Consider the following 14,435-nt stretch of genomic DNA (forward strand, 5'->3'; position numbering starts at 1 on the left):
TATGTTGCGGTCTCATAAGGCATGCTCTTACCTTATGGGGAGTCTCAGAACTAATTTTCTTCCCATAATCTGGGGTACTGAAAATCTGATAAAGTTCAAAGCGGCTAAGCATTATCATCAGGAAATGATTTGGATCCATCATGGAGACACCTGTCTTTTTTTAAAATGTATGAAAGAAAGGAAGAGAGGAAGGTCAAAAGGGCTACTAAACAATTAGTGAGACATATTTTGGTTTGCACAAGAGAAAGCAGCTTACTCATTCATCAATTCCAACAAAAGATGAGGACTCATTTAGCCCCAGTCCTTACTTGTGATAGCTACAAGTGTGGACGGAATCTATGCTGGTAAAACAAAACAAAACACGCCCTGAACCCACATATCATAATAACATGGACTATACGTTCTCTTCCCGTTTATGCTTTGAATTAGTTGTATCCCTATAGATTCAGTTCAAGGTTTTATGTCAGTGTTGTCACTGGCAGGGGTACGACTCTGAGAGAAATGTGGTATAGTAATAAAACTTTCAGTATTTTTTAAAAAATGCATATATATTAAACTCTTTTCAAGAACTCAAACTAATTTTTAGTAATAAATGCTATACTAAGTGAAATGCTGGTTTTTAAATATTAGTTTTAATTCTCTTATAATTCCATTTGTATAGATTCTCAATCAATTTGAATACTGATTTTTTTGAACCAATAGTTTTTTGAAATTTACATTTTGTAACTTATTCTATAATTTCTAAATCCACTCAGCAAGAATATGGAAACACTACTTTGTGACAAGCACTGTGCTACATAATTGGACATAAAAAGGACCAAGGGAGTTGTCACAGTTTAGTGTAGAGGAAGGAAAGGGGATAGGCAACCACAATCCAGAGTTATGAATGCTCTGGTGGGGATAAGCATCATGCTTTGGGCCCTTCCCAAAAGGATACACAGCCATGTTTTAGTATGTCAGCTTTCTGGAGAAAGTGATGCTAAACTAAACATGAAGATATGCAGGAAAACAAGACAGGCAGCAAACAGAAAAGGAAGAGGGTGGGGTGCACAACCTAGGTAAGGAAAGAAATAAACGTACAAATTTTAAGACTTAATGGTATATGACAAATTCAGGGAGTTTTTCACATAGTTAAGTATTGAAGGCCTTGAAAATCAGTTTGAGGGATTTGGGGCTTTATAATCAGAGGACAGTGAAGAAAGGATGGGCTTTCAGATTTCTGACTCTAATAACTGTACAGATTGTTGAACAATTCACCAAGGTAGAGAAACTCTGAAGATAGGAAGAAGGTATGGAGGACACAGGATTTATTTTGAATATGTGAAATACAAGATGTGTTCAGGAAATCAGCTGGAAATGTTCAGTTATTTTAGCCATATGAATTTGGAGCTTAGTAGATAAAGGGCTAGGTGGCTTCCTTGGTAGCTCAGTGGTAAAGAATCCGCCTGTAATGCAAGAGATGCAGGTTCGATCCCTGGGCTGGGAAGATCTCTGGAGAGGAAATGACAGCCCAGTCCAGTGTTCTTGCCTGAGAAATACCATGGACAGAGGAGCCTAATGCACTACAGGCCATGGGGTTACAAAAGAGTCGGACACAACTTAGCGACTAAACAACAACAGATAAGGGGTAGATTGAAGTTACAGATTTGAGAGTGATCCTAAGTGTCTGGGTCTGGTGAAAATAACAAAAAGAAAAACTCCCCCAAACCTTTAAATTTAATGCTTTTAATTCATTACCTGAAGCATTATTATATCCTTATCAAACATTTCACGTCTACATTTCACATTGTGGTAGTAATAAATCTGAAAAAAAAACAAGTAATTATGTTGGGTAAACAGGTTTTTATTTGTGCAGTTCTCTCCTCTCCCCACTCACCAAAAGACCACATGGCTTCTGTGCACGTGAGTATATGAACATGCAAACATGCACACATAATGTGGTTTCCCCAGCAGTGAGTGCTCTCTTAAGAGAGATTAATTAGAAATTTCCAGATTATAGTATGGAAACTCTATGGAACTTTATGGTTCACATTTTGCAACTAACTTTCTGGGTCTCCTAATAAAGTTCTTTCAATGAGATTTATAGCTATCAAAAGTAGAGAAAAATCCTATACCAAGTCTCGGTGAGGTTTAAAAATTAAAACCTCAATTTCAGAGCTATACTAACAGAACTTTTATCTTTTTTAAACCAATTTTATAATTAAAGTAGGTGAAATCTTGATTTTTCATTATGTTTTTAAAAATATCAAACTTTGTTCTAAAAATGACTTCAAGTGAAAATTAAGTTCATTTCTACTTTTGATATTGTTTCTTAATAAAATATGAATAAAAGCTCTAAGAAACTTTTAGTTTAACATTACATCTATCTTGTCAAACAGTTTTTAATAAAACATTTTTAAGGTTCATTTCCAGTGGCCATTCAATAGTTTTAATATAGATGACTTTCGATGACTATTATAACCTCCACAGAAACTAAAGAATGGACTGAAAACTCTTCACAGAATTAAAAACCACTTACCTGGTTTACGAGAGAGAAACCATTTCTTCTCCACATTCCTGCATGTACTTGGGCACATAAAACAAGACATCTAAGAGGGTGTTCTATCAACATGGGTGGGCTAAGTTCACTCTGGGTATACAAAAAAACAACAAAAATCTCAACTCTATAAAGAAGACTGGTTTAGAGATGGAAACTTTATATAAAATAAAAGTCAAAATTATTTTAAGGTATGTCTGTGTGCTAGTTAATTTTATGTGTGGACTTGGCTGGACCATGATACCCAATTTTTGATTACCACCAGTCTAGATGTCGCTGTGAAGCCATTTTTTAGATGTGACTAGTATTTAAATCAGTATACTTTATGAGTAAAACACATTACTCTCCATGATATTGGTGGGCCTTTTCCAATAAGCTAGAAGGCCTTAAAAGAAAAGACTGAGGTTTCTCCAAGGATGAAGAAATTCTGCTTCCAGCCTGCCTTTGGATTTCAGACTATAAGATCAACTCTTAATCCGCCAGGTTGCCAGGTTTATTTCAGACTTGCCAAATCCCTTGAGTATGTGAGCCAAATCCCTACAATAAATTAATCTGTCTTTTCCTGTATACACACACATATACAAACACACACTCAGGTATACTATGTAATGATTTGATATTTGCGGTTCAATTCCTGGGTTGGGAAGATCCGGTAGAGAAGGGATAGGCTACCCACTTCAGTATTCTTGTGCTTCCCTTGTGGCTCAGCTGGTAAAGAATTCGCTTGCAATGCGGGAGACCTGGGATTGATGCCTCAGTTGGGATGAGCCCCTGGAGAAGGGAAAGGCTATACCCACTCCAGTATTCTGGCCTGGAGAATTCCATGGACTGTATAGTCCGTGGGGTCGCAAAGAGTCAGATATGACTGAGCGACTTTCACTTTCTTTCACTTTTTCTAATTATGAAATGATGACCATGGTAAGTCTAGTAACCATCTGTCCCCATACAAAGTTATTACAATATTACTCAGCACATTCCTTGTGCTGGATATTATATTCTCATAACTTATTTATTATATAACTGGAGGTCTGTAATAGGTATTTACTTTTAAATGTTCGCACTACTTACTAGAGGTAGGAGCTCTGGAAATTTATATGCCACTTCACTTTTGCTTAACAACACATGCAAACCTGCATGGAAAACAAAGATAGAAGTATTTCTATAGGTGAAAGTAATTTAGATTAAAAAAAAAAAAAAACAACTAAATATTTGCTCAACTTTATATCTAACTCCCTTTCTGTGTCTCTTTGGAAACCTATCATATTACACATTAAGATACAAAATGAACTGCATCCATAAAAGAAGCTTTCCAACTGTTATTTTCATGAACCTCTGTATTAAAGGCATGCTTAGAACCAGTCTTAATTACATGTACCAACATACACTGATTAAATTTTACAGAAGTAAATGTTAGAAGTGCAAACACAGCAAAAGCAGCTATATAACTATCAAAGCAATTTATATGTTAAACCAATTTTAAGGGTCATAATCGACTGGATCATGAAGTTTGTTTCATTTAAAGTACAGTAGCAAGAGATCCTCCTGGCAGCTGAACTGAGAAACTGGCCATGGAATTCAAGGTCTGTACTGATTCTGATCTCAGAATTCAGTTCCCCAGAATTTTCAGTTTAGGATCAAAGCCTCTTTCGTCCCTAATTGCAAAGGGCTTTTCATAGCTCAACCTTAGTTAATTCTGCTAGCTAAGAACTGTCCTATTTATGTTGTTGTCTAAACAGAGAGTGCTTTTTACAGTCTCATCAGTAGATGCAGGCTGCTTGGTCAAGCCTGGTTTGAAGCTTTCCTCATCCAAGAACACCTGTATTGAGAATTCCATTCTAACAATGTGCACTCAGCCTCCATTAGCACAGCCTCCAAGTTGTTCTTGAACTGCTCTGTGTATGTTCACTTGGCTCTCCAGTTAGATTATAAGCATTCAGGCCAAGGTTTGTCAAACACAGGAAGATAAAATGCTCAAAATATTAGAGGACTGAGGGGGGTAAATACCTCGGCAAAATTAGTACACTTTTAGAGTACTGACTGTTTTCCCTGTGGATAATTATCAGCATTAGCTTCCACTCAGATTTTCAAAGGGCAGAAAAGATCAGTGGCTGAGTTAAAGACCCACTTTCCTGCATTCTAGTTGAACACTATGCCACACCACCATGCCATCACTTGCCTGTACTGAAGATCAATAATTCAGCATGCAAGTATCAATACTTATGAAAACAAAACTTGGCATTAACAAGTTACAGGAAAAAGATTTCTGCCTACAATCACAATTTCATTTCAGGTACTTTTTATTGTTCTACTTGTACTATTTAAATTCACATGTCTAAGTTCAATCTTAAATCACCACAATTTCAGTAAGAATCTAAAAAAATTGCTGGAATGCTAACATCTATTGGCAAGATAATGTGGTAATGCACAGAACAATGAAAAAAAAAAAAAAAAAAAAGGCTTCAGAAATGACAGAGGGATTGTTACTATTTATCCCACAGACATTAAAAGGATAATAAAGGAATTTTATGAACAACTCCGTGTCCACATATTTGATAACTCAGATGAAACGGACCAATTTCTTGAAAAACACAAACCACCAAAACTCACACAAGAAGATACAGATAATAGGAACTGTTGTATATCTGCTGAAGAAACTGAATCAATGATTAATTGCCTACCAAAAAAGGGAAAGTATCAGTTCCATACTATTTTACTGGTGAATTCTACCAAACACTTAAGGAAGAAAAGATACCAATTCTCCAGTCTTTTACACTTACACACACACACACAAACTACTTTCACGTTATTAAGTTACTGAGCCACACACTTAAGCTACATTGTAAATTCTGAAATGAGTGAAAATATTTACCTTTATAACTTTACTTTTCTACTCTCTGAGTTGAAAATGGAACTAAAGGGAACAGTATGTGAACAGGCTAAGAATTCCTGCACTCAAGAAATGTGGAAGAAAGTTACGATGTCTATAGAGACAGATGAGTGCATATGCAGAGTTTCTGGCTGCTCTGAGGTAGCAGCTTCAAATAGTCGAGCATGTATAAATAGTGTGTAAATCAGCTACTTACAATTAAAAAAAACCTATCAATCCAATTTGGAACTCACTTCAACCTGATGATTAAAAAATTTATCAATAAGAAACTGCTTAGAGAGAGGAAGTCTAGGGTGTTTTCAATTTATTAACAATCACTTAAGTGACAGACTGATCTGAACAAGAACACTTACAAAATAAAGCATTGTAAGTATTCAGTAAATACTAACCACAAACAACAATTCAAAAGACAATTTCAGGCTTCTCCTTTTAGGGAAAAATGTTTTACCTGCAAGTAAGCGAGAAACTGGGAGGTGAATGCTAACTTTCTCTTTGGAAACACAGTATCTGATAGTTTCCACTGAATGTCCACAAATGCTTAATGTGACAGGCTGTTCACCATCAGTAAAACCACCATGACACTGCGTCAATACAGCAAGGCATTTCTTGTAAGCTTCAATTAATACTTTCTCCTATAAAAGAGGATTTTATGTTAAGTTTCTGCAATATTAAACAAGAATCTCAAATTCAATGACGAATATTTACCTCAAATATCAATATGGGCAAACTCAATCTTCCCCTCGCAACCTTGTTCCCTCTATCCAAGGCCCTGTCTCAGGGAACATCTCTACAGAGCTGCAGAAATCTAGAAGTCATTCTAATATATTCCTTTCCCTCATTCCCCATTTTTTCCTGTAAATTGAGGCATAGTTGATGTATATTAGTTAGAAGTATACAATACAGTGATTCAAAATTTTTATAGATTATATTCCATTTAGTTATTATAAAATATTGACTATATTCTCTGTGTTGTACAATATATTTTTATAGCTTATTTATTTTATACACAGTGGTTTGTACCTCTTAATCTCTCCTATTTTGTCCCTCCTGGTCTTCTTTCTCTCCACTGGTAACCACTAGTTTGTTCTCTGTACCTGTGAGTCTGTTTCTATTTTTTAGATTCCACACATAAAGTGATTATAGGATATGTCTTTCTGACTTATTTCACTAAGCATAACTTTTTGTTTTTCTGACTTATTTCTCTACGCACAATACCCTCCAGGGTCCATCAATGTTGTTGCTAATGCAAAATTCCATTCTTTTCATGGCTGAGTAATATTCCACTACACCTACCCACCCATCTACATATTCTTTAGCCACTCATCTATTGGACACTGTATCCTGGCAATTATAATGCTGCTGTGAACACTGGAGTCTTAGTCACTCAGTCAAGTCCAGCTCTTTGTGAGTGGATTGTAGCCTCCCAGGCTCATTGGTGAGCATGTATTTCTTCAAATTAGTGTTTCTTTATCTTCAGATAAATACCTGGGAGTGGGATTGCTGGACTTTATGGTGGCTCTATTTTCAGTTTTTTGAAGAACTTCCATATTGTTTTCCACAGTGGCTACAACAATTTACATTCAGACTAACAGCTGTACAGGTTTCCTTTTCTCCACATCCTTGCCAACATGTGTTATTTGTGCTCTGTGATGACAATTATTCTGACAAGTGTGAAGCGGTAGCTCACTGTGGTTTGATTTGCATTTCTTTTATGATTAGCAGTGTTGAGCATCTTTTCATGTGCCTATTGGTCATCTGTATGTCCACTTTTGAAAAATGTCCATTCAGGTCTTCTGCCCATTTTTTAATTGGGCTGTTTTTTGGATACTGAGCTGTATGGGCTGTTTATATATTTTGGATAATAACCCCTTATTGTTCATCTCATTGGCAAACATTCTCTCCTCCTCAGTAGGTTGTCTCTCTGTCTTGTTGATGGTTTTCTTTGCTGTGTGGAAGCTTTTAAGTTTAATTAGGTTCCATTTGTTTATTCTTTTGCTTTTGTTTCCTTTGCCTTAGGAAATACATCCAAAAATTTACTAAGATTGATGTCAAAGAGTGTTCAATGCTTTCTTCTAGGAGGTTTATGGTTTCCAGTCTTACATTTAGGTCTTAATCCAATTTGAGTTTATTCTTTTATATGGTGTGAGGAAATGTTCTAATTTCATTCTTTTACATGCAGCTGTCCAGTTTTTCCAGCATTACTTACTGAAAAAGATCACCTTCTTTCCACGGCATATTGTCTCCTTTGTTGTGGATTAACTGACCATAATTGTGTGGGTTTATTTCTGGGCTCTATTTTCTTCATTCCCCATTGTGCAATCTATTACCAAGCTAGCAACCGCATCTAAAATGCTCTCAAACCTGGCCACTGATATCTCCAGTCACTTAAAGGAAAGCCAATGTGTCTCCACTGAACTTCCTGCTTCTACTCTTGCCCTCCTCCATCCGTTATCCACACACAGTAACTTTCAAAAACATGTAAACTGGATCATGTCACTTTTCTGCTTGGGAGTCTCAAATAGCATCCACTTCAGTCAGAATAAAATTTAAACTTCTGAACATGGCCCTCTTCAACCTCTGCTCCAACTACAGCCTCTCACAGCTTCTGGAACAACCATACTCCTATTCATCAGAGAGCATGATACAGCTTTTCCTCAGTCAGGAATATTCTTTACTCTGATCAGTTAATTCTGACACACAGTTTACATCTCATGGAAGCCTTCTCTGATCTCCTAACTTTACACTTCTCATCTAGATTTTATAGCCAAAGGAGGCCAACATAGTTTAAAGACACAGGACAAATGTACTAATAGTAAAATTTCATTTTGGAGTAATTTATAAACTTTTTATATGCTCAAAATCTTGATAGGATTATGGGGGGAAAAAAAAGAAGACAGCAACATAAGAGAAAAGAGTGTGGATTATATCTCCCTCTATTTTCTGATTTCTCTAAGGCTTTAGAATTGTAACTTTTATTGAATGTATAGGTGAAAGAGGAAAATATGCTATTTTATGAGCATATCATAAAATATGATCCTCTTACTATCCTCTCCAAACTGCCTCATATTTTACTTAGGAAATTGTTTATCTCTGCCCCTCCTCCAATTTATCTCCTATCCCTGACCCCAGAAGAGACTCACATCTAAAGCACACCAGTCTTGTATCATCGAAATGACATGTGTTAATTTCATTTGTAGTGTGAAGGCTGCTTCCCACTCTGGTTCCATTTCGATATGCTGTCCTACTTGACGTGTAATTGGATCCATTCCCTTAAAAGTGAAAAGATTTTAAATAAATTAAAATTAATTTTTTTTTTACACAGAAACTTAAGACATAATGTAGAAGAAATATATACTGATTACAAAAACATACAAGAGTTTTAACAGGAAGCTTCAAGCAGTATGAGAAGTCCAACTTCTTAAATTACATGTTTAATATAACATTCCCTAAAATTTTATAAAGAAAAAAATCCCAGTAAAACATAGAATGAATTACTTTAGAGGCAATCTTCTACATGTTTTAGACAATAAAATTTGTACTTCACTGTAACAATCCCTCAAAAATTCCTTTTTAGTTCTATCATCTATAGAAAAAGCTGTCAGAAGAAATTTGACAGGCTTTTAAAAGGCTATTGAATTTATAAATATGTTCTATGAAATGCTAAAATAAAATTTTTATATTTATTTGTATTTTGCAACTGCAAGTTTTCAGAGTTTGAAGGGAAGCAAAACTAGAAAAAGATAAACAGCTTTTAATACAAAAGAATATACCTCTTTAGAAACTAGCCTACCTTGGTGTAACAAAGCTAATTAAATGATGGAAAATATAGGACATTTTGAGTATTCAAATTAACCAAGGTAGCTACTGTTTCTACAGGCAGAAAGCAAAAAACAAAAGAACTATAATAAATTAAATATCCATTAAACTACCACATAACATGGGAACTAGAATATATCCTAAAAAGGACAGGTACTAAAGAAAGCATAATGATATTGCTCATATTTTCTGAAATGTTATCTATCTTTTTACAGCCAGGGGAATTCCCTGGCTGTCCAGTGGCTAGGACTCATGCTCTCAATGCTGAGGTTTGATCCCTGGTTGGGGACTAAATGCAGAGTACATCATGAGAAACGCTGGACTGGAAGAAACACAAACTAGAATCAAGATTGCCGGGAGAAATATCAATAACCTCAGATATGCAGATGATACCACCCTTATGGCAGAAAGTGAAGAAGAACTAAAGAGCCTCTTGATGAAAGTGAAAGTGGAGAGTGAAAAAGTTGGCTTAAAGCTCAACATTCAGAAAACGAAGATCATGGCATCCGGTCCCATCACTTCATGGGAAATAGATGGGGAAACAGTGGAAACAGTGTCAGACTTTATTTTTCTGGGCTCCAAAATCACTGCAGATGGTGACTGCAGCCATGAAATTAAAAGATGCTTACTCCTTGGAAGGAAAGTTATGACCAACCTAGATAGCATATTCAAAAGCAGAGACATGACTCTGCCAACAAAGGTCCGTCTAGTCAAGGCTATGGTTTTTCCTGTGGTCATGTATGGATGTGAGAGTTGGACTGTGAAGAAGGCTGAGCGCTGAAGAATTGATGCTTTTGAACTGTGGTGTTGGAGAAGACTCTTGAGAGTCCCTTGGACTGCAAGGAGATCCAACCAGTCCATTCTGAAGGAGATCAGCCCTGGGATTTCTTTGGAAGGAATGATGCTAAAGCTGAGACTCCAGTACTTTGGCCACCTCATGCGAAGAGTTGACTCATTGGAAAAGACTCTGATGCTGGGAGGGATTGGGGGCAGGAGGAGAAGGGGACGACAGAGGATGAGATGGCTGGATGGCGTCACTGACTCGATGGACGTGAGTCTGAGTGAACTCCAGGAGTTGGTGATGGGCAGGGAGGCCTGGCGTGCTGCGATTCATGGGGTCACAAAGAGTCGGACACGACTGAGAGACTGATCTGATCTGGGGACTAAAATCCCACAAGCCTCAAGTTGTGGCTAAAAACAAACAAAACAACAATAACAAAACTGGTTAACTATACCAGTTAATTTGTTTCTAGATTTTATTTTGTATACAGAGGTGTTTCCAAAAAGAAAATTAAATGGGGCAGCTGGTGAGGAGAGTTCTATACTATATCACATAAATATGACATCCATGAAACAAAAAAGAAATATGGAAACATTAAAAAAACACACAAACATAGCTTCTTAACTAAGTTGACAATACTTCCATTCAAGCATATTCAAAACAAAACAACTAACTTGAAGCCCCCAAAGAAAGAACATTAATGGTAAGCAAAAGAATAACCAAATACAGAAGAACAGCAGATGTCAGAACCTCTGCTGGGATCTTATGCATTCTACATCTTTCTAAGAGTTTCCAATTAAGAGGAGCTTCTTGGTCCAAATTGTAGCTATCCAAATTATTCTTTTAAAAATGTGCCCAGAATGAAAAAAAAAGCAAAGAGAAAGATATTTAGATCAGTGAGCCAAAAAGGAAAAAAGTAAACGTTTCCCTTTTGAAATGTATCCATTTATACGTACCTGCATACATTTGAGTAATTCCAAAAAGGCATCAAATCCTTCCAGGAACTTCTGCCTCAGACCATCTGACCATTCAGTTGGTTTGCTAATTAACACATACCTGAACAAGATAAAAACAGCAATGAGTATATGAATAAACAATGACCTTTTACAAGTTGCAACTGGTTTAACAACTGAACAAAAACTTACTTGAGATCTAAAATAAGACTCTGAACCCTCCTAAACTTAAAGGCTTGTAAAGCAGTATATCGTTCAAACTGAAATCTGCCCTGGACATCTCGATGTCTCAAATGATCCATGAAAGTCTTAATGATAATGGTCATCAGGTTTTCTTCTGTGATAAGCATCCGAGCCTAAGACAAAGAATATGAGAATATATAGTAATAAAAAACTATTTACCAGAAAGCTAAAAAAAAAAAAAAGTCACCAACATTGGTTAGTTCTTTCAGTTTAGACCTTTTTCAATACAACTATATAATATCATAATATTATAAATGCATTATTGTGTATTTCTAAATAACAATTACTTACTCCAATTGCCACGTGTATGAAGCAACAATTATATCACGGAGAAAGATGCCAGAATGTAAGGAGACAGATCCAAGGCTCATTATTCAAAGACAATTCAGGGTGGGGGATCTGAACCAGGCTGCAAATTTTCCTTAACTGAGACATTTAGACACCTATAATGGTATGGTATAATTATTCTAGGATCCACAGGCTTACATCACAGATTCTGTAGAACTCAGTATGAAATATGAAACCATATTTCTTTTAATCTTAGTTGAGATTTATTTTTTGTTTCTTTCTATGTATAGGTATACATATCTATGTATTTTTGAATAAGCAAATACACTTAAATGATGCAAAAAAAAAGTAAAAAGGTAAGTCTCTTAGTTCCCAAAGTTCCCCTTTCAAAGGCAATGTTTGTTAGCAGTTTTCTTACATATACTTCCAGAGGTGGTGTGTGTATAACATATACATGTATGCACACATACATACATATATATACATTTATAGTATACATGAGTAAGTGTTATTAAGTAGATATAAGTATGGGTATGTAAAATGATCTCTGCCCCCTGTCTCCTGCCCAAAGGATATCCTATTATAAACACTGTTTTGCACTTGGTTTTTCACCTGATATATTTTGGAGATTATCCCATACCAGTTAACATAAATTCTCTCATTCTTTTGAACTATCACAACTATTCTCTTCTATCATACTTTATTAGCCAGGCCCTTTACTGGTGAGCATTTGGGTTTTTCCCAATCTTATGCTATTTATCACAAAAGATACTACAACAATTATCTACTGTGTACAGCTGCAAGGAGATTCATAAAATAATTTCCTAGAAGTGAATTACTGGGTTAAGGTAATATACATTATAAATTTTGACTGATATCACCAAACTCCAAATTGTCTCCTGAAAGAAGACAAAGATGTCAAAGAAGAAAAGATACCTAATGTAGAGGTTAAGTGGTAAAGTCATCAGATAAGGAGAAAAATCTATTAATGTACAGTTAAACATCCCTTTGAAAAACTCTTAAATCATCATCTCATTGCCAGGACTTAGGCTCCAAGAAGCTCAAAGTCAATAGGATTAATTTATGTTAATTTTCCTAGACAGTGAAGACTATAGTTCAAGTTTGAAGGAGGGGAGGAATTGCCAAGTAAAATGATTTTCCTTCTTGTTTGCTGTATTAGTCAATTTTGAGACAATTAAATAAGTATATGCAATTTCACTGACTTAAGAAAAACTTCTAGTCTCAGGGGACAAGCTTTTACTATTTTTGCCATCAAGCACACTGTTTGCTTTCAGGTTTTACTTTTTGCTTTGCTTTTAGGTACTGTATCAGATTATAGAAATTCTTTTATTCCTATTTCATGAGGTTTTATTAATTTGTTTTAAATCATGAATTCGGGATAAGCATCTGATATGATCAATTTTCCTCCTTTTTGTCTGTTAATAAGCTCTTTTATGCAAGCTGATTTTGTTTTCAAATGGTATACTATTCTTGACTTAAAGAAATAAAACAAACTTGGTTATGATACATTATCCTTTTCCCATATTGCTTGATTCTGTCTGCAATTCAATCTGAGTTTTGGTGATAAAACTACAGAATACGTTATTAAAGTGTCAAGTATATTCTCTCTCTGTTTTCTAGAAAAAGTTACATAAGACAGGTATTATTTTTTTCTTAAATATTTGGAAGAATTTCCCAGTGTAGCCTTTGGGCCTGGGGACTTCCTTGTGAGCAGATATTTATATTAATTAAAATTTCTATTTCTTGTTTCTCTTGTAATAACTGGTGTTTTTTTCTTAGGGATCTGTTCATCTCATCTAGATTTCCAATTATATTAACTGGATCCTAATATTGCCTATTTTCTATTTGAAATCTGTAAGATTTGTAGCTTTTGCAATCCTTTTTAAATTAAATTTTTTTCTATTTTTCTTATTAGACTTTCTAGAGAGCTATCTCCCACCAGTTTTGCTTTTCTTATCCTCAAAGAAAAATTTTTTGTACGTTTTGTTTTGTTAATTTGTGTTCTTTACTATTTCCCTTTTTCTACTTCCTTTAGATAAAAGACAGAAGTAGTTGTATTACGATGGCCTTCAAGGCCTGGCACTATCCACTCCCATCACACCCCATCCCCAAACTCAATGACCTCACGGATCATTCTCCTCCTCAGTCACTCTAGCAACACTGGCCTGATTTGGGTTTTTTCTTCTAAAATATCAAGCACACATTCACCTCAGAACTTTGCACTTGCTATTTTTCTCTGCTGAGGAGACTTCCACCAGCTAGGCACATCACTTATTCCCTCATGTCTCTGTTCAAACACCGTCTCTCCGAGAGGCTTTTTTGGGAAAACCTTGTATAAAATATGACCCTTTCACTGTCACTCTCTAACCTTTTAATCTGCTTTCCTACTTTATAGCACTTCGCAACGACCTTTGATTTATAAGTAGTATTACATACATGTATCTCTTCCTAGTTAAGATGATAAATTCCATGGGAACAAGGTATTTTGTCTTTTTTGTTTACTGCTCTACTTATCTCCAGAGCCTCAAACAATGCCTAGTTAATAAAAATTCTAAATAAATATGCTCTGAATTACAAATACATGTTATTTTTCTAGCGCTTCTAGCTAAAGAATTTAGGTAAGAAGCAAACATAAAAAACTGAAATATCAGAAAAAAACAAAAATTATTATATGCAGATTACTAGAAATTCTAAGGCATTAACACAAAATATTAGAGAAAATGTTAATAAGAAAACCGGATAGATACAAGATGGATATATAAAAATTATCCATAATGAGATTAAAATTGTGAGTAATTTATAATAGTGTCAAAAATATAAAACATAAAATACTTTTAGGACAAATTATGTTCCTAGATGGGGATATTCAATATTGCAAAAATATCAGTTCTTCCCAAATTACCTATAAAT

General features: G+C 35.3%; 1 protein-coding gene across 10 annotated transcripts in view; it reads right to left on the reverse strand.

Annotated features, from left to right (window-relative positions):
- UBR2 (ubiquitin protein ligase E3 component n-recognin 2) overlaps positions 1–14,435 on the reverse strand; it is a 108,306-nt gene that overhangs the window by 37,120 nt on the left and 56,751 nt on the right. For 8 of the 10 annotated variants that reach the window (XM_006069206.3, XM_025269837.2, XM_006069204.3 and 5 more), the window contains exons 12-19: positions 11,166–11,329; positions 10,977–11,076; positions 8,564–8,692; positions 5,872–6,055; positions 3,605–3,666; positions 2,519–2,629; positions 1,738–1,803; positions 32–154 (exon numbers count right to left, since the gene is read on the reverse strand). In XM_006069206.3, coding sequence (XP_006069268.1) covers positions 32–154; positions 1,738–1,803; positions 2,519–2,629; positions 3,605–3,666; positions 5,872–6,055; positions 8,564–8,692; positions 10,977–11,076; positions 11,166–11,329 — 939 coding nt within the window. Of the gene's footprint in view, positions 1–31; positions 155–1,737; positions 1,804–2,518; positions 2,630–3,604; positions 3,667–5,871; positions 6,056–8,563; positions 8,693–10,976; positions 11,077–11,165; positions 11,330–11,515; positions 11,660–14,435 lie in introns of those variants that run through there. The other 2 variants (XR_003104767.2, XM_006069209.3) reach the window with 2 other exon arrangements.

Source organism: Bubalus bubalis, chromosome 2 (assembly GCF_019923935.1).
Source record: "Bubalus bubalis isolate 160015118507 breed Murrah chromosome 2, NDDB_SH_1, whole genome shotgun sequence".
Lineage (NCBI taxonomy): Eukaryota > Metazoa > Chordata > Mammalia > Artiodactyla > Bovidae > Bubalus > Bubalus bubalis.